Here is a 20,727-nt window from a genome sequence, read left to right as displayed (position 1 = left end):
TTTTGTTGGGGGGGATGGGGTGTGATGATACCATTATTATCAGACAAAACATGTATTGTAATTTATAATCACTACATGTATATGGAGTTACTAATTCAAGTTCATATATGTAGATCAAATGTTTTTTAAGATAGTAATTATTAGTCTTCAAATCCTCCAATGCAAAGGATCATGAATGGAAAAAAATATAACTTTCTTCTTCATTCACCATAACAAATCTGTGACATGTCTTTAGTTTTCTGATGCACTTGAATGTACAATGTAAGAAGGAAATGTTCAAACTTCAAGGCATATATTTCTAGTACATATTTGTGCTTTTAGATGATGACGTAATTACTGTTGCTCTGGGGAGGGGGGGGGGTGGATGCCCTAGGTCAATGACCCCAGTGACTTTACCAATTATGGCGTAGTCTACTGCGGCCCCAAAAGGAGACCCCCAAAATGATTAATTCTTGATGCTGTTGAACTGCATTGCTTTTAAATCTCATACCGGTACTTCAAATTGGGAGCTAAGACATGGCTTTGGCATAGCAGTTTAGTAATACTTGTAATATATATTTTTTATTTCCTTCTCTTCTTTGTTTGATTTTCATCTCCTTTGCTGCAAGGAACGCTCACATTGATTGATGTTTTCTTTGGAACGTTGAGCTTTTTCAATGGTTACAAAGATCTGGCCACTCTCCATGTAATGAAATCTAAACCATGATTTGTTATAAGAAGGTTATTTATAAATGATATCATGTGATAGTTTGAGGATTTGGAAGTAATTCAATTATTTCAAGGATATTAAACATGCTGTATACGGAAGAGGAAATGTTTTTAATAAATTTGATCACATGAAGATCTGGAAAATGAGATATTTATTGATAAAAATTTTCCCATATCACAGTAGTTCAGTTTAATTTTAGTCTTGAAAAAAGATATTAGAAATTATTCCTCTCTTATAAAAAAATAAAAAAATAAAAAAAACAATAATAGAGTTGGAGTGATATTTATAGAACATTGTTCTCCATGTATGACACACATGTGTGAATGGAAAGACCAAGAACATAATTCACTGGCAAAAAAGGTACACCACATAATGTAGCTCAGTCTTCAAACAAAGATACATACATGTGACTGATGTTATGTGCTAATGATCAGTGTCAGATTATGGGGGAGGGGGTACAACTAGCCCACAACACCGCATGTGGCATAACTTAAGTATACAAAAGCAAAACATGCCCCTCTTACCATATTTGAGTATTTGTAAATTCCTGTAAGAAAAATGTGGTACCCCACCCCTTTCACAGAATCCTGGATCAGATCCGCCCCTTCTGGTAATGTTACCTTTCTATACAGAGTTACCATGGCGATTGTGGCACAAGTCTGTGGTTTATGATACAGTGAATAATAAACATTATTTTTTATCTGACGTGGCAGATTTTACCATATCCTTGTAATGATGACAAAGTAGACCTCATACTTTGTAAATGAATGAATCATTGACTCAAGAGCTAACCTCTAATGTTCTGAAAGGAAAATCTAAACAAAGCAGGTTTTGTTTCCTCCTATCTTATCTGGAAATGTTTGGTTTGTCTCTAGAAGAAAAATCGTCTTGAACCCTACCCCACATTTTAAATTCTAATTAAACAAACAAAATGTAATCATCATGTCATTATTTCCGTGTTTGAATCTCTCTTATGTACTGCTGGGATATCTCGTGAAAATGTTATGAAAATTGTTGACGAACTCTTCCTTACATAGACACTATTGCACATCATGTAGATACAACCTTAGGTGGCTTTGTTAAAGGTACTATGTCCCATTTGCAGGCCAAAAAAATGAAAAAGTTAAATTCCAACTGCATTTGAAAGATAACACTAATTTAGAACTTCCCTAAAAAAGGTGGGGCTTGAAAATGTCTTCAAATGGGAAAATAACGACTATTAGTTGTCAAATCGACTTTAGGGCTATAGAGCCCAAAAGTAATAGTCTTGATTTTCAGACAATTGTACCGAATGGTCATACGTTTTATGCTGTGCAAAGATTCAATCAGTTTAATCTTGGCCATCAAGATGTAGACAAATGCTCATGTACAGTTGTACCCTTTACAACTCTTTTCATGTATGTTATTACCAAAGAAGAAAAAAAAGCCAGTCAGTAACTCAATAGTGTCTGACAGTGAAGTCTAGCAAGTAAACAGGTTTCCTTGCATAATTTGAATATGAGGACACTGCTAACATTTAAATTTCACAGATAGGACATACATGATACATGACATATTAATAATTCCTGCAAAGTTCTACAGAATTTGAGGTTGGCTGCAAAAGGGACATAGTACCTTTAAGACACAGTGTATTTTTTCAAGTGCTAAGTTTAGAGTCTTTATTTGCAGACTAGTGACTTTGTGAGACTTTGTCCTGCAATTCCAAGAATTCACAGAAATGTTATCTATCGTATGGGATCTCAAACATGAATGTAGTTTTGATGTCTCACGTAGCACACGAAAAACCCATAAAAAGACATTACAAGAGGGTGATTGTGCATAATGACATCGCTATCATAAAAGCAAAACGGGTAGCGTTATTATATGTCTTGATATGCGCCTTCTTTGTCCTCTGGATTTCTTTGTATCATTAGTTGTATTTATGTACATTTGCTCAGCACATAAAAGTGTGTTCTCAATCTATCAGATTTCTATCCTTTATTTATAAAGGGGGATGAGAAAGCAAAAAATAAGATACACAATTTTACCACAGGAATAAGTTCTACCTTGATCTTTGCATATATATATATATCTTTGAATTGTGTTACAATGTATATGATGGTAAATATAGAAAAGCAGAATGTTTTGGGATACCAGATAAATAATAAACCGTCACACAAACAGAGTCAAACTGCAACCCTTCCGCCGTCGCCGCCCCTCCCCCTCCCCCTCCCCCTCCCCCTCCCCCTCCCCTCCCCCCTCCCTCAACAAAAAAGGGGGGAGGGGTTTACAAACAAGTAGTCTTTACATAATAATGAGAGCAACATTTTGAGGGAATGGAAAGTGGAACAAAATGTTGTCTTACAGATAGCCACTCAAGGAGGTTTGTTTGTACCACAGTAGAATGTTCCATTATCCATCAATCAAATTCATTGCGTCTTCCTGGTTTGTCTTCCATAAACACTGCAGTCACACTCACACAAAACATGGAGATGATCAGATCCTGCATTTTCAGTGCAACAGCTGATGTAATTTTAGTGTCCTTTAATCCGTAACAGAATCTTTTTTAATTTGTGTTCCACACGAGATGTTACCATTTCATTTCTTGTTATGTCCTCTCTGAAATCTTAAAGTCACAAAACACAAAGAGATCTTGCACTTTCACTACAACTGTTGGACGTGGGATTTCTTAAGTCCCTTTAAAATATGATACCTGTAGGCTCTCCATCAGCCAAGGCATTCAGTTACCAAATGAACAATTTAAAGCCACACTGTCCTACTTGTAGCTACTTGCTCCCTCTATATAGAAAATAATGCCTAATCGGTGCCTGTTGGTACCCCATAATCCTCTTTTCTTATGCTAATTGAGAGCTGAGTTCATGAGATAGCCACCTGTCAGTGACCTTGCTGGGTGGCCTAATCCCTCCTGGCCAAACTAGTGCAGATATACTTTAAAGTCACAAAACACAAAGAGATCCTGCACATCCACTACAACAGTTGGACGTAGGATTTCTCAAGTCTCTTTAATATAGGCCCTCCACCAGCCACAAGGCATTTAATTACCAAATTAACAATGCAACTCTTTTTCTCCTCTGTGTGAACCCTTGCAGACGCAACAAACCAAAGAGATCCTGCACTTTCACTACACCCGCTGGTCAGATTTCAGTGTTCCCCAGTCCCCTGCAGCATTCCTTCAGTTCCTGCACCATGTGAGGAGATCGGGCTCCCTGGTGGACAACGTGGGTCCTCCCGTCATACACTGCAGTGCAGGGGTGGGCAGATCAGGGACGCTGTGTCTGGTAGATACATGCCTCGTGCAGGTGAGTGAAGAGAACATGATCTAGTACCCCTTTCAAACTGGCCTGATTTTCATCGGATGCATCCGGACGCATCCGATGAAATGGCCAGTATGAATGGTACAAAGGAGAAAAAGGTGGTAGAATAGCCGATGAAAAGATGATAAATAGGCGAGCAGGAGAAATCTCTTTCTATCGGTGTGACACCGATGAAACAGCCACTGTGAATGCGTTCGGGAGAAAACACAGATTAAAATGGTCAAAGGTCACAGTGTACGCGCACCATTTTGTAACCAGCTGTGTTTATTGACTTTTTGTTGAACAAGCTGCATGCTAGCTAGATGGGGCGCAGGCTTAATAATTTGGCAATAATTCGCCCAATACATCGATACAGCGATGTGTTTTAGCGTTTTACAGATATAGTATTACCCTGGTTATCAGATTCAGGCTTACCCGCAAACAATATATGCACATTCTCCATGGGAAGCATTCCGGCCAGTCGCCATTTTACAAGCGCACACTTGTTCATCCAACCAGATTAACTTTCGCATCCTGCAGGGTACCCATTTAACACCTGAGTGGAGAGTGGCAAAAGTAGATTAACGTCTTCCCAAATGACATTAGTGCTGCGGTGGGACTCGAACCCTGTACCTTGTGATCTATAGTCACTAGACCACAACACCTCTTTATGCTGAATTAAACAGTGATGAAATTGGTGTGTGATAGTATTCTCCTCGTTTTGTTTAATCTAAGAATTTCTGTCTTGAGGTCAGACAATGTCCTCAAAACGACAAGGAAAGTTAGATCAGAATATGTATTTGTAGGATGGTATAGTAATGGTCTTCCCTTAGTAATCTAATAGTTATTTGTTTAGGTTTTGTTTTTATGCCTCCGTTACGAAGTTGCCGGAGGCATTATGTTTTCGGGTTGTCCGTCCGTCCATACGTCCCGTTCTCGTGATCGCGTTATCTGAAGAACTGATTGATGGATTCCTGCCAAACTTTGGTCATGTATGTATCTTGCAGAGCCGATGAACTGATTAGATTTTGGGGTCACGAGGTCAAAGGTCAAATGTCACAGGGCTCATGTATGCAAAAACAGTTCGTGATCGCGTTATCTGAAGAACCGATTGATGGATTCCTGCCAAACTGTGGTCATGTATGTATCATGCAGAGCCAATGAACTGATGAGATTTTGGGGTCACGAGGTCAAAGGTCAAAGGTCATGCGGCTCATTATGTATGCAAAAATAGCTTGTGAACGCATTCTCATTAGAACTGACAGATGGATTACTATTTAACTCAGGAGATCTTTCAGAGCCAATGAACTGAGTAGATTTTAGGGTCATGAGATCAAAGATCAAAAGGTCATATATGTATATGAGAAATTGCTTGTAATCACGATATTCTGAGAACCTGTTAATGGATTACAATTGAACTTGAATTTAAAAAAAATTTCTTCTGTTTTGGTTTGTAAAATTGCTCTTTGACGGAGGCATCATTAAGTTCCATCTAGTTCATTTTATCTTCAAATCTTTGATTTTGTAAGTCCTCTTGTACTTGTGATCACTCACCAAATGAGAGGCCTGGTATGCTTCATCATGTTTACACTGCTTACTTCATGTACTCAGCTAATGTAGCTTACCACATACTGACTTTCATGTTGGTTAACTCTGCTTGACCCTACAGATTGAGAAGAAAGGCAATACCTCAGGACTGGACGTCAGAAAGCAGCTACTGGACATGAGGCGGTATCGACACGGTCTCATCCAGACCTGGCAACAGCTACGATTCTCCTACTGTGCCATTTTGGAAGGGTCAAAGGTCATTTTAAGGGGAGATGACCTCGGCTCGTTAACTGTAGAAGTAAGGCTTCATCTCAGAAGGATCTTCACCTAGAATCATTTTGAATTCAGTGTTAGTTGGTACTAAACTTTGATAGGGACCTTCAGGAAAGTCTGATTCTGATTCTGATTCTGACTTGTATAAGAATGTACAAATTAGAAAACTGTGGAACAAATACATTTAAGGTTTAATTTAACTTCCATTTTGTGTTCAAAGTAATGGCAGTATTGCATGTTAGAAGACAAATCAAAGAAACCCTAATTTGGCCTTAGAGTGAGATTTCTATGGCTTTCTCCAGTGAGTCCAGTCGATTCTTATTGCTGTGTTCAATGATCAAGCCCAAGTTGGAATGGATCATGGGTTCCTTACAATACCACAGAATTGTGAACTGTGCCACTTTTTGGTGGAGGTCTGTAGAACAGGGCTCCCAAACGGTAGATAACTAGGTTTTACATTCTAGATGATTCAAATATAAACCTTTTCCCTCTTATTTCAATGCTAGGGATCCATTGTATCATCACAACATTGTAGACTGCAAAAGTCCTGCTATGGATTGCCTAACCTTATCCCTTGACATCTAAATTCTTCACTATCTCCACCCTGCAGAATAACACAGACGTGGAGTCAATACCCCCTCCCCTGCCCCCCAAGAGGCCCTCCTCACGCCCCCAATCCATGCTGGACGGAGAGACGGTGGTACACAAGGCTGAAGAGAATAACGTGCAGAACGAGAGGAAGGATGGACAGAAGGATGGAATGAAAGATGGGCTGAAGGATGGAGTCAAGTCAGTCGTGGATGATGATGATGATGCATCGTCTAGCCCACCAACAAACTCAAGGTTAGAAGGGAGAGTTTGTAAGATAAGGCTTGTGGAGGTGTTGTGGTCTAGTGGATAAGTCACCCAACTGCAGATCACAATGTACAGATTCGAGTCTCGCCACGGCACTAATGTCCTTTGGCGAGACATTAATCCTTATTTGCCACTCTCCACCCAGGTGTGAAATGGGTACCCGGTAGGATGCAAAATAGAATTTGGTTAGATGACAAAGTGTGCGCTTGTAAAAATTATGACGGACTGGAATGCTCCACAGGGAGTGGAGAATGTGCATACATTGTGTGCGGGTAAGCCTGAATCCAATGACCGGGTAATAATATATCTGTAAAGCGCTTAAGACACATCGTTGATGTATTAAGCGCTATATAGAAGCCAAATATTTTTATCATTATTAATGCACCAATATTATCTTGTCATCCACAGCAGCTATTTCAAATCTTTATTTCAGACTTACATCTTCTTTTTAGATTAGATACAGAATGGTTCATAAAAGGTAACACTTTTGAGACAAGATGTAATTGTTCTCTCTCAAACATTATATGAGTGTTCAAAAACTCAGTTGATTCACATAATACTGTTACATTTTTGTATTGGGAAAGTTTGAAGACTTGCAATTTTCAAATAAGTCTTATAATTTGAATCCAAAAGTAAGGAACGATTGTCTAAACTTTAAGGTGTGAATGAGGTATTGAAATATTTCTAGACAGAGAAATATCAGTGGGATTGCTCTCATCACTATTTATAGAATCATTTAATCTGATTGTCATGCGAATGAAGAGAATGTTTAAGCCATTAATCATTTACGGAAGTAGAATTGGAAGTGGAACTCTAATTAAGAATTGTTTCAGGTTTTGATTTCAAGGAGAGTACCCTGCTTTTGTTATTTGACTAATAGAGGATTTGATGGGTTTGTAATGTAATCAAAACTAACTTGTTATACCGAAACATGTTAAATCATTCTGATGAACAAGTGAAAATGACAGGCCTCTATGCAATGCTTGTACACATACATTTCAAAGAGCATTGTAGGGATTTGTACCGTGAAAAAGCTTGAAAAAACCCAAAATGTTGTAAAAAATCATAATTGAAAACTTCCTGAGTGTATGGTGGCAAAATTTTCATTATTAGCAAAATTGCAGTCATTTTTCTTTTCTGATAAAAAAAGAAATGATGTGCTTATTAACCTGTAACTACTGGTAATAAGATCTTTTGATCTGAAATTTTGCACATACATGTACTCTCATAAACCCATCTTGCTGGTAATAATAAGATTTTTTGATCTTAAATTTTACACATACTCTCATTAAACCCATCTTGCTACCAGCAAGATGGGGTTATGAGATACATTTTGAGATATTCATTTGAAGGCTTGCAAACACCTGATAGGGGCTATAACTATCTTGTATAATTGCAGTACAGTGAACTCAATCTTGGTCTTTGAAATGGAAGAAAGGGTAGTTACTTTTGTATGTCTCCCCATGTATTAAGCCATAATGTACTAGGTGCACTACCGCAAAAGAAAGCAACGCTCTTTGATTGAGAAACATTGTACAGAGTTGATTAGACTATTTATAAGTCAAACAGTCAGAAAGCTTAGCTGTTTGCTCCCATAGTTCAAGGATCATGGCTTGGCCTGGTACATGAACATGTGTTGTAAGTAATGTTGCCATAAACCAACAGCATTGTAAAGGTTAATCCCCTTTGTTGGTTGGTATTCTTTGTCTTGATTTCTAACATCAGGACCCTGTCTTGTAAAGAGTTGATCACAACAAAAACTTGAATTTTCATATTGATAACAACTCTGTACCTAAAAGATTGCTATTTCAACTTTGCAATTACTATCAACTTAATAGCATGCTGGATCAATCAATCCAAAACCTTGATGTGCTTATAGAGCAGGTACGAATGTTTTTATTTCTCTTTTCTCCTGCAGAGTGGTAGACAGTCCGCCCCAGAATGAGCTGAGGAAACGAAAATGGGAGGAGAGAGAGGAGAGGACCTCAAAACTCAACGAGAAGATCTCCGAGATGAGGCGAAAGCAGAAAAGGTCTGAATACTGGCAACAGAAAAGGTCATTAATACATCTCGGGGTCGGGGTCGGGGTTGGGGTAGGGGTGGCAGTTTCATTATTTGCAGTTTATTACTACATGTCTCCTTGATACGATGCCACACTCAGCCACATTCTTTCTCAGATATAGACCTACTATCCTTTTCCTTTTGTGTTGAAAAGATTGACGAAAGGTATTTAAAAACGGAGTGAAAAGAGAAGGTATACGTAATGATATTTCAGAAGCAGGTGATTTATTTTATTTACAGCATATGGTGCTCGTTTAAATCCCTGTTTATCTCAAAGCTGGGATTCAATTATGGCTGCTAAGTATTGCAAAAGTGAAGGCTAGGTTTCAATCCAAATTATTTATCAATGGGGAAAATGAATAGGCTTTGGTTCTACCAGTACTCTGAATTTGAAGGAAAAAAAAATACTGGCTTAAGAGCCATGGAACTTTCATTTAAAAAAATTAAAAGAATATTTCAAATTTTATGGAAATCATCAATCACTCAGTCATTTCACATTGACCATGACATACCATATGTAAATACTCTCAAACGTATGCAAACGCAAGCATGTTTATATGCGTAAATATGAATTATTTCTGGTATGCCTCGGTAAGTTTGAAAGCCAATACCTTTGTGCATGTTGTGTAGGTCTCTCATTTAGGGTACTTGAAACTCTTACCTCAATTGGTCACCATATATTGTACAGTCAGTATCTCAGTAAACCATTCAATAAGCTATTTTTTTGACAAATAGCAATTGAAATGGAACATTCCTTTCATTTTATAGATTAGTCCAAAATGTCTATGAATACATATTTTAGCAGGCACATGCAAATGGTGTAACCAGCAGAGGATTAAGTTCATCTGCGGTTGTTTTGAAAATGTTTACGACTTACAATGGGCTTACAAGCATGTAGGGGCCACCCAGATGTACTACACCTTCCTTTTACCAACTTATGAATAAACAATCTTGTGGGTGTTTCACAAAGACTAAGAACGACTTACGTTGGACTTAAACTATGGCAGGCCATTCATGCCACAGGTTGCTTTCACCATTAGTCTTTTAAGGGACGTCACAAATCTACAGAATTTACATTTTTGTTATTGTTCATTGAGGAAATAAGTTACTTACATCGATGTGTACGTCTGTTGAGAGACCAATGCCAGGAGTGGTGAGAGCAACCAGTGGCATGAACTGCCTGCCATAGTTCAAGTCCAACTTAACTCGATCTAGGTTTTTGTGAAACACTCCCCAGTTTGTAGTACTATTTATTTAGGAGTCAGGCTTCAAATGTTTACAAGAATATCATTAGCTATCAAATACTTATATTTTCTCCAGCGACTAAAGTAAACAGAGGCTTGGGTCAATGAACTTCCCTAACTCTTTAAAATATAAGAGCTACTGTGATTTTTCATTTTAAGTAAAATTTAAAAATGTTCTGTTTCTATTAAAGTTTGTTGTATATTAAATTGCTGATCATGTTACCTTGACTTTAATAAGTGTAGCCTTCACAAACTCTATTTCATATCTCTCTTCAGAGAAATACTGTTAACTAGAAGTTTAGGTTTTGGTATATCTGAGTATTTTTTCTTTAGGATGACAGTAGAGAGAAATGATCTTTGATTGTTTTAACCCTGGTGCGGCAGATTTTGAAATGCAGCATCAATAGTGCTTTCTTTGCAATTATGATATCATAATAGTTCACTTACAAGCTTGTGGATGTAAACAAACCAATCAAGCTAATGACAAATGGTGTAGTACTGGTGCTCTAATGCTATAACAGAAATGTGATCAATTGAATGTTAATACTATGTGTTGTTGCTACGTTTTAGTAGACCTGTGGAGTATCTACCAAGGAAACAGGGATTTTCATGATTAAACAGGAAAGAGAAAGTGATACAAAGAGATTAATTGTACTCAGTCACTCCTCTTATGTGATCCTATAGCTACTTGTTTTACAGATATATTTATTTAGTAGTACTCTTATTTCTATCTCTGTCCATTTCTTGGACTAATGGCTGATTATGTGGAAGAAGAAGAAATTTTTTAAACATTGATGATTAGATTTTTTTTTAAATGATGAATTATTGCTAACTTTATGAAAAGAAATGTGCCTAGAATGTTTGTGAAATTGTACAAATTTGCTTATTAAAAAAACGACAGTATTAGTTGCAATTTGTTTTTGTAGCATACTTTTTCATAGACATATATTGAAATTGGTTTGATCTTATATGTACCTGATATGCATATTGTTGACTTATCTGCGATGGTCTTGATGTAACAATGCTGACAGAAATATTATTACACTTAATTTGTTATTTTATTTTTTTGAATTGTGGGCCAAAATAGAAGAAAGATGTATATATCTCATTTGATTCCTTCAGTTTTATACATGTACATCTTCATGTTAGTCCTTTCAAGTCCCTTCTTGCATTTTCAGAATAAAAAGAAATAATGTGCTTATTAACCTATAACTACTGGTAATAATTGTCTGCATTCATATTTCTTTTTCCTTCTCATCATGAAAATGATTCATGTTCATTTGTAATAATCTTTGTTCACAAGTAAATAGAATTGAAAGGAGTATGATTCTTTTCCTAAAGATTTTGGACAAGTTTAAGAGAAAAGGGATTTTGTAATGACGGAAATTGTGCTCTCTTCAGTGATTTACGTTCCCAAATAGTACAGTAAAGACATGTATACATCTCTGCCCTACAAGTTTTACGTTCCCAAATGAGACAGTAAAGACATGTAAGCATCTCTGCCCTTTCAGTTTTACAAGTAAGGAGTTGGACAAAATATGACTAGCCAAAATGGAAGGTAACATACTTGAAAGGCCTTTCAAACTTGTTATTGTTTGCACAAAATATGAATACATTAAATATGATATGCACCAGGCAAACAAGACAGATGAGAAATTGCATTGTTTCTTTTTCAATTTTTGTCCCCCTTTTGTTTTCTTCTATTTTACTTTAGAATTAATATCATGTATAGTGTATCATGTGTTTGTGTGTGACTGCTTGTGATTTTTTTAATAAGTTTAGGGGCATTCTTGGAGTGAAAACAAAGACACTGTTAATAGGAATATTTTGTTTTAATAAGTAATTGCAGAGGTAGGCTATATTTTCATGTCAAATATTTGTAGTTGATATTGCATTTATAAGAATGTGACTATATTCATTTTCAGACAAGATCAGCTTGATTTTATTTTGTGAAACTGAACCATTCATTCCAGAAGAATTTTGATTTTGATTTTGTATAGAGGAAATGATATGGGTCTTATTATCTAATTTAACGAGTGTTTCTTCTTCACAGTTTTGCTTAAAGGTTATACAAAGTTTTGGTATGGGGTCATGAATTTGGTGCAAATAAACATAATGGAAGCATATGCGTTTTACAATATTCAGTGATCGTTGTCGCGGTTGAAATCAAGTCTAAAGTTATGAAATTGTAAATAATAAACCCTTTATGTTATATAGCTCCCTCTCAAGGTCAAGATATTGATTAAGCCATAAAACAATGTTTCTTGACTAAAATCGACCAATTGGTTATTCCCGTTTAGAAATAACATATCACAACTACATATTCTGATATTTTCATGATCGCTGCTACTATTGTATGGCCGTAAGCGCTATCTGCAATTTATCAAAATTTACCAGGAGAACTGGTAAATTTTAATATTCATTTTTTCTCGAAAGCATAAGTGTTCTAGGAGCTAAATTTTCTAGTGCTTATAATGCATCCACAGGGTCATCCAAATATATAAAAAAATTGTAAAGAATCACTATCCAGCCAATTTTCAAAATTTCCCAAAACTTTGTATTACCTGTAAATGAATATCAGTTTGTAAGAGTTGTTCTGAGCAATGATGGTAGCCAACGTCATTATTTGACCGCTGCAGCCATGTAGCGCAGCCATGTAGCTGCAGCCATTATGTAGCGCCCTCACCCCTTTCTTTCATGATGTTAAGGACGTGTTCTTCATTCATCCCTGATACATGAAATCATTTCCAGCAAGTTCAATGGACTACAACGCATATCGAAAAACTCCTGTCTACATGAGCCTACACAGTAAAGTGGAACCTGTGTTTAAAGACCTAAGCAGTGAAACCCGTCTACGAAGACCAAGCATGGGAGACAAAGTCTTGTCTCTGTTTATAGGCAGGTGGACTTTATGTACACGTTCCAATAATAATGGTTTTAATGAGAAATGCTGTTAAAGAAAAATATAAATCATGGTCTTTATTTTCAGCTGGTTGCTAAAGCAGGTTTGATTATATTTACATTTGATTACATATCCAGATGAACATGTAACCGAAAATGATTTCAGAAAAGAGTTGTGGGTATCGGGGGTATTTTTAAAAAAATAACCAGATTTGATATTATTGGGAAGTCTTATGTTGTACAATTTATAAAATGGTATTGCTGCATTCTATTTTTGTTTGTTTTTGTTGCTGCTATAAACAGTATTTTGAGATTTGTTCAACTAAGTTTAACATAGGAATGTAAGAATGTGATTTATTTTTACAAAACAATACTTTGATTTTATTTTCAAAGCTTAACACACAAATGTCCAACTCCTTTGTATTGTAATGTTATTTAATGCTTCTTGTTTTTTTGTTTTTTTCTTGGTTGTCCACAATATAGTAAATAAGGAGAAGGTATTTATACTGTAAAGAATTGAAAACATTCCCCAGCTTTAAAAGTTCTATATTGGACCCTATTTTTGTATTTTTACGGTTAAGATATAAGAATTCAGAGTAATTTTCTCTATGTATCACACTACTATTGTGATTACATATTTTGAGTTATGAGGTTTTGGAAAGAAAAACATTTATTGCCACTGAAACCAGCATTACTAGCACATTCTTAATATAGATTAATGTTTAATTGTGTACTTTTATCTCATAATTCTATTTCTACTCTGTTGAGTGCCAATTAAGAATTATACTAGGCCAATCGAATTAAGTACATCACTTTGAATTTGCAAATAGATATATGATTATTATATTGTACAGCTCTGTATATTTTTTTTCACCATTGATTGCTATACATTAAGTAAAATTACACAAACCCTGCATAAAAGCATATGTATGTGATATTTAAGAATGAGCAAAATGTTCCTTTTTCAAGTTCTAAAATACAATTTGAAATGTTCTTGTTATGAGTCAGTACTTGAATTGCAGAGGAAGGGGTATACCATATTTTGCAAACGATTGTATGTGATGTTATTTATGAGGAGACATCTGTTCTATGCCAAGCCTTCATTGTTCAAGGGCTTGACGTTACGATGAGAACAGGTGCTTTGCGACAATTTCCATATTTTTTTTCATGGGCATGATATTGAGCGTTCAGATTAACAGGAACTGAAGCTAGCGGCAAAAAAAGTGTCCTACTTGTAACATTCAATGTACAAAGACGTCTTATTCTCATTAAATATGTACATGTTTACTCTTAAGTGTATCCTGACTTTCTAGCAGTTATTTCTTTACTCTGTCTCGTCCTTTGTTTTTATCTTCTTTATATTTTGTGGAGAAGTAGGAGGTATCCTAGGTTCTTTCAAATTTGACACAGTAAACCACGGTGGTTGTTTACATTGACAAATAAAGCGTAACATGCTTTGTATTTGCTGTATTATCACACACAGACGTATCCCCACTTGCTGTTCACATACAAACACAAACACATACAAATAATGCCGTAGTAAACCACCGGGGTTTCCCAGGTCATGTGTAAACTAGCCTTGATACTGGTACTACATTCTTGTTCTTAAACCTGCATGGTATTCTATTTTCAAAAGACGATCTTGTCTAAAGGCCTAATTCTGTATGTGAACTGCCCTGAAAGGCCTTGAATCTGAAGATTTTCTGCAGGTGAATGTTGAATGAATCTATCCCTTTGGCAATCTCATGTCAGCATGTTGCCATGGAAATGTTGATCTCCATCCCTTACCCTTATCTCTTTAATTTTTTCAATTTTGCATGAAAGACATAACAGAGTGAACTTGGAGAAGACATTACTAGTTCAAATTCCATTCTTATCTTTTTATTTCTGGCTCAATGCTCCCTCTTAACAACTTGGAATTTGAATTCACACCAATTTATCACAATGGACTAGTTAGAAAAACACAGAAATCCCCTTAAAATTTTATTTCTTTTATTTTATTTTTGTCTCCCCTTGTGTAGGCATTCAGAGGCCACATCTCCTAAATCAAGCCCGCACAGATCAAGAACGTCTTCACAAAGGTCACCTAAATCCTAGCCTTAATTCTTCTTTATCCCATCTGGAGGTAATCACAGCTTTAATGTCCAGATGTAACGAGGGGGGGGGGGTCAGTCATCATTTGTATGATGTTTTTTCAATCAAAAGTCAACTTCAAACACGATTTAAAAAAATAAAATGTTATTTAAATTTCTCAAAATTCAAAGGTCCATATTGTTGAAAGGAGATCTGTAACTTGTTCTGCAGTATAGACAGTTCTGTGAAGAAATACATAGACTTTGCATCATTGTTATGACTATTGTTCTTTAGAAGACAGGGGATAGAGGTGGAGAGGTGAAATTCCATGGCAGCTAAACGGTGAACCATAACCACCTAGAGCAAGAGTGATGTTTTAAGAGTTTGTCTGTTTGGAGCCGGCAGAAGGGTGTTAAACTTATATCATCTGAATACAAAGAGTTAATGCCCTTCTGCTTGCAAACAGACAGATAAGTTCGTCCTTGTTTTCACGAAGTGACGGTAGTGAGGAAAATCGTCACGCAAAGTGAATGCAACTTTTTTTCACTACCGTCACTTCGTGAAAACAGCGACGAGTTGATGAATATGCATGCAAGTTCTATGTGTGACTGAATGAGAGAATTCAATTCAATTCAGAACTTTATTTCAGACTCAGCTGCACAAGGCAGAGGTCCATAAAACATATGTTACATATAGATAGGGAAAAGAGCCGAGTATGAACATGATGAGTATAATAACAACAAGTCGTAATAGTTGATGATTTGATTGACGTATTGAGATTTAAAAAGTATTCACCCCTACTAGTAGAGGCTACTATGAAATCCCGTGAGATAATCGTGCCAAAATTGATTTTTTGGGCTAACTTTGTCAATTTCGGGGTGCTGAATCTAAAAAAATTTGGTACCATTTTTTTCGACCACGTCTTGGGCAGCCATTTTGAATTTCAAAATGGCCACCATAAATAGTTGCATTTTGAGCATTATTTCATATTATAGACATCATAGAAGGTTCAAATTTCAGATAAAAAGCATGGCATTGATGTCTGATATAGTAATACAAATTTCCATGAAATTGTGCTTTGTTCCGGATAAGCCGCCATTTTGAATTTCAAAATGGCCGCCATTGTTAAGCCTATTTCAACTTGAATATCAAGTTAGAAGTGCACGGAAAGGTTAAAACTTGTTATAGTATCATCATGATGATGATATACATGCTTTAAAAGGAAATACATGCTTCGTTTAATGATGACCATTCTAATTAGCCGCCATCTTGAAATTCAAAATGGCCGCCATAATATGGTATTTCAGATTTGTAACACATATTGGGTATTGGAGCGCTTAAAATGCGAAATCAATCATTTTGGAAGGCATGTGATTCTAGAATCAATCACGGCAGTCAACTCCTGCTTTATATTGCGATATGTTGAATTGAATAATGACATATAATAATGCATGGCATAACCTGAGACTGATAAATCATGCGATTGTGATTTCAAAGACCAAATGTCTACCAAATGTACCTCCTTACAACTGTGTCTAAAATGACAACTAATCTTATGGATGTGAGTTTAGTTGCGACGTTGAAACAACAATTTCTTATAATCTACAATTTTATATTCACCTAGTCAACATCGGGGCTATTCACATCATAGTCCTGTGTATTTTCACAGTCACAACACTTGCATAGGGCTGTGCAAGGCAGATGGTTCTTCTTGCAAGAGCAATGGCTTTTGCATTCCTTCCGACATGAGCATTTGACCAATTCCATGACTGCCTTCAGCGCATGAAGCTCTAAACACTTGGTTGCACTGAATGTTCCTTCTGGGGGAAGCTCCCATCCATTTCCATCTAGAGGGGGCAGCTTTGGTTTTGGAAATTTGTATCCCTTGTTGACTCTGGCTACGAAGTTTGCCCTCTGGATGTGTGGTGTCAAGGATCCAAGGGTTGGTGGGAGCTTTTCTGCCTCAAGATTTTTTGCCCTGAATAACTCCCATCTAAGGTCACTCACTTTTGTGGCTTTGCTGTTTCTAGCATACACCTTGCAGACAAAGTCTTCCAAGACTGATAACACACTTTCCTGGTTGAAGTCTTCTTCACCTAATGTTTGGAATGCATGGACTATGTCACATTCTGGGTCAAGGCCCAAATACTGCTTGATCCATCTGCTCTTTGAGATGCCTGCAACTTTACCACCCCAATCGGCACCACTGAATGCATGTAGACCAAGCAAACCTTTGCTTTTTTCGCTACCAACTGCAGAACATCTCTCAGCAATGTCAATTGTACGTTTCGCATTTCCCTTTCCAGTGATGAAGCAAAGGCGACCTAAGACATTGTGTGTAGAACAAAGATCCATCAGATATACAAAGACGTCAGTGTCTGGAGAATAAACATCAATATCTATGATGTTCTCTGCTGCTTTTGAGGTAGCATCCAGTACATGCAATGGGATGAGTGTATCCGCTTCCTCATGTGTGTGATGGGTGAGTTCTGGATCAAACATATCTGGCTTGTTGGAATATGTAGCATTTCCGTAGACGACAACAACGTTCTTGCTATTTGTATACTCATGCAGAACAGCCTTTCCAAGATATTCTGTCAGTTGCGACTTGGTGTAGTTGTGAGACAGAAGAGTCTTCAGTGAAACGAGCTTGATGTTGGTATTGTCCTTGATATCAAACTTCACTGGTTCAATACCTGCAGTCCTTTTCCCTCTAGTCTGTGCCTTGAGGGAATCATCAATGTATCTATCAAAGATAACACGTGCTTCATCGTACTGGGATGCAATTTTCCTTATGCTCCTAACAAAAGCAGCAGCAAAGTCGGAGCAGTCAACCATTGATGGGGACTTCTTTATGGCCTGGACAACTGCCATGGCATCGATGATGCACAGTTTGTCTGTTTTCTTGTCTTCTCCTGATGTCTCTATGTTGGGTGAATCTTGCTGCTCATTGATCTGGTCTTCAGACTGACTATTCGGTTCAGTTCCATAGGTTTCTATGGCATGGATGAAAGAGCTTTTGTCTGATGGGATAAGGAGAAGGCCATCTGAGGTAAATAGCGACCTAGGAATGACAGAAAATTCACATTTTCCAATTGTGTCACCCAGTGAATGTATCATTCCAGGTCTGGACTGCTGAACAACGAGAAATCTTGCAAGAAGTTGGCGATCCTCTCTTAGCTTGACGAGCTTGGCTCCAATCTTACACTGTGTCTTCTTTCTGCAAGAGCTGCATGTCTTCAGTTTGGCCTTCCTCATTGGGTCCCAGATAGATTTCTTGGCCGATGACTCAACTATTCTGTCAGATACAAATTCTTGGAACATGATCTTTCCCTTTACATCTCTTTCAAGAATGTCCTCCTTGAAAGCTTCAGGAACTTGCATGTTAGATACCATATTCATCAGCTTCATTGACCTGATTTCAAATGGATTGCCCTCGCAGTGTCGTATGATTGCTTTCTTGATTGTTGAGGAATTTCTGTGCATGCGAAGAGCCACAGAACCACTGAGCTGATAGTGCTCCTTCGTAGTTTGAGAGTCATTGGTGGTACAACAGTAAGCATCTTGGAAGTCTTGAATGAGGATGACCAATTCAGGGGCAATCAGGAAAAACCTACCCAGTGCTTCTTCATTTTGTGTTATTCCAGTGATGCCGCCAGCTACTTTCACTTCCCTGATCAGCTGTTCCAATGTTTGGTCAACAAATAGGTTCGTGAATGGGATGCCAGATTTAGTGACCATGAAGTCCCCTGCCTTTAGTGCATCCCAAGTAGTAGGATCAGATGTCTTCAGCGAATGCATTTGAAGAAGGTAGATTGGCACGAGCCTAGCATACTTGTATAAGTCATGTGCAAAGTAGTACTTGACCTGCTCTTCCATGGAAGCGAGATGCAGCTCCCAGTTCCCCTGTCTGCTAGCTCGAATCACATGCAGTAAACTCTCAACTTGCTTCATGTAGTTGAGTAAGAATGTTGCCATCTCGTCATTCTCTTGGATGAGTGTGGTTTGATAATGCTCTTTAATCATCGAAGTTACCTCCTCAAAAACCTGTTTAATGTCACTATCTCTCTCGTGTAACTTCTTACGAAGCTCTTCGCATTTCTTAATCATGCTGTCCAAGTGCTCATGATGTACTGATGCTTCAAACAGGAGATCATAGCACGCCATGATGTTGGTCATGTGGAATTCAATACCACGTTTGAACCACTTTCCAGTGAATATTTGGCGGATCGTTGAAGGGGAAAAGAGGCCTGCTTCAATGCTAATAGATTCCAAGCCACTGTCCTCGAGATATTTTGCAATTGCATGCAGTGATGCGAAGCAGGCATGGAGTTCACCAATTCGAAGAATCCAGTTCTTGTTCCCTGTGGAAGATTGAAGTTTGGTTGCTCTCTCATACAAATCAAGATCAAGGGTGATGACTGTTTTCTTATGAGGACCAACCACAGCAGCTGATATCCCTTGAGCAAGACTTAAGATTGTAAAGAGAGATGAATAGTCAGTGGGAGGTCGGCGTAACAGAGGAGCAACAGTCGCACTCTTTGTCAAGGATTGATTTCCTTTCTGCTGTGCCTGAACGAGTAAGGAATTGGTGGCTGCCCAGGTTGGCACTACTGTCTTCTTCAGTGCTTGGCTGATGAGTGTACACCAGGTCCTTCAGAAGTTTTAGTGCTTCCTTCACTTTGTTCAATTCCATGGACTCTGGAATTCCCACCTGAATTGTCTAGACTAGGAGTTGTCATTGCCATAGGCTGTTCAATATCCGAAACAAGGTAATGTTCAAAAGTTGCACCTGAAGTAACCGACTCCAAAGATTGCTCGTCCTCAGGTTGTGTATCACTGTTCTGATCAGAATGGACGTGGAGGCTAGTCTCATCATCACTTGATTGTTCTGTAAGCGGTGATTGACTATCAAGAGGCTCAGTCAGTTGAGAAATATCAATGTGTAGAGATTCATTTGCAGCGACAGGGTGTGTTGCACTTGAAGTTGTATTTGACCTTGTAGAAAAGGATGCCATGAACCACGCCTTGTCATACATCTCATTTTCGCTGATGGCATGCTGAAAGGAGCCAAACTCAAATGAACTGGCAGTGATTGTTTTGACTTCAAGAGATGGTGGATGCTGTAGTTTGATGTCTACATCAATGGGTTTGACATCGTCTGGAATCCGGAGTGGTTCACTGACCGGGAGACCTGTGGTTGAGTCACTATCCCCACCCTGGTTCTGATTGATTACCAGAATGGTACCATGGAGAGTGTTCTGACCGTTTTAATACGTCCAGTCCAAGGCATTTATTTTTCTAGTTTTTCTTTAACACCACATTCAGTAACTGTTATATGTTATAATTAAGCCCCCCCCCCCCGGGTGGAAGAAGGGGGGGGGGGGGGTTGATGCGTTTAGGCATATATATACGATGATCAAGATGACAGCCGGTATCCTATGTATCAGGTCCTGCAAGCTTTAAATACAGATGATCTCTCAAAATGGATGATTCTAAGGTACTTTCAAATGAATTAATATAGCAAATGTTATTCCATGGCGGCCATTTTGAATTTCAAAATGGTGGCCAATTCGAATGGTCAGTTACTGGGAGCTTGTGTTTTGTTTAAAAACACACATAGCATCAATATTATGATACTGTTACGGTACAAACCTTTCCAGGTGCTTATAACTTGAGACATGAGATAAAATAGGATTAGCAATGGCGGCCATTTTGAATTTCAAGATGGCGGCCAATCGAAATAAAGCAAAATTTTATAAAAATGTGT

The 20,727-nt window shown here is 37.6% G+C and overlaps 1 protein-coding gene across 3 annotated transcripts in view; it reads left to right on the top strand.

Annotated features, from left to right (window-relative positions):
- The window catches only part of LOC582421 (tyrosine-protein phosphatase non-receptor type 1), a 47,505-nt gene extending 32,461 nt beyond the window's left edge, over positions 1-15,044 (top strand). Inside the window, exons 6-10 of one of the 3 annotated variants that reach the window (XM_782372.5) lie at positions 3,799-4,008; positions 5,672-5,848; positions 6,434-6,666; positions 8,597-8,710; positions 14,906-15,044. In XM_782372.5, coding sequence (XP_787465.2) covers positions 3,799-4,008; positions 5,672-5,848; positions 6,434-6,666; positions 8,597-8,710; positions 14,906-14,981 — 810 coding nt within the window. In that variant the 3' untranslated portion in view covers positions 14,982-15,044. Of the gene's footprint in view, positions 1-3,798; positions 4,009-5,671; positions 5,849-6,433; positions 6,667-8,596; positions 11,629-14,905 lie in introns of those variants that run through there. The other 2 variants (XM_011665787.2, XM_011665786.2) reach the window with 2 other exon arrangements.
- The last annotated feature ends 5,683 nt before the right edge of the window (positions 15,045-20,727 follow it).

The sequence above is a fragment of the Strongylocentrotus purpuratus genome, unplaced genomic scaffold, assembly GCF_000002235.5.
Source record: "Strongylocentrotus purpuratus isolate Spur 01 unplaced genomic scaffold, Spur_5.0 spur5_scaffold_8, whole genome shotgun sequence".
NCBI lineage: Eukaryota > Metazoa > Echinodermata > Echinoidea > Camarodonta > Strongylocentrotidae > Strongylocentrotus > Strongylocentrotus purpuratus.
The sequence above is the reverse complement of the archived record's forward strand: the minus strand, read 5'-3'. Positions and strand labels throughout refer to the sequence as shown.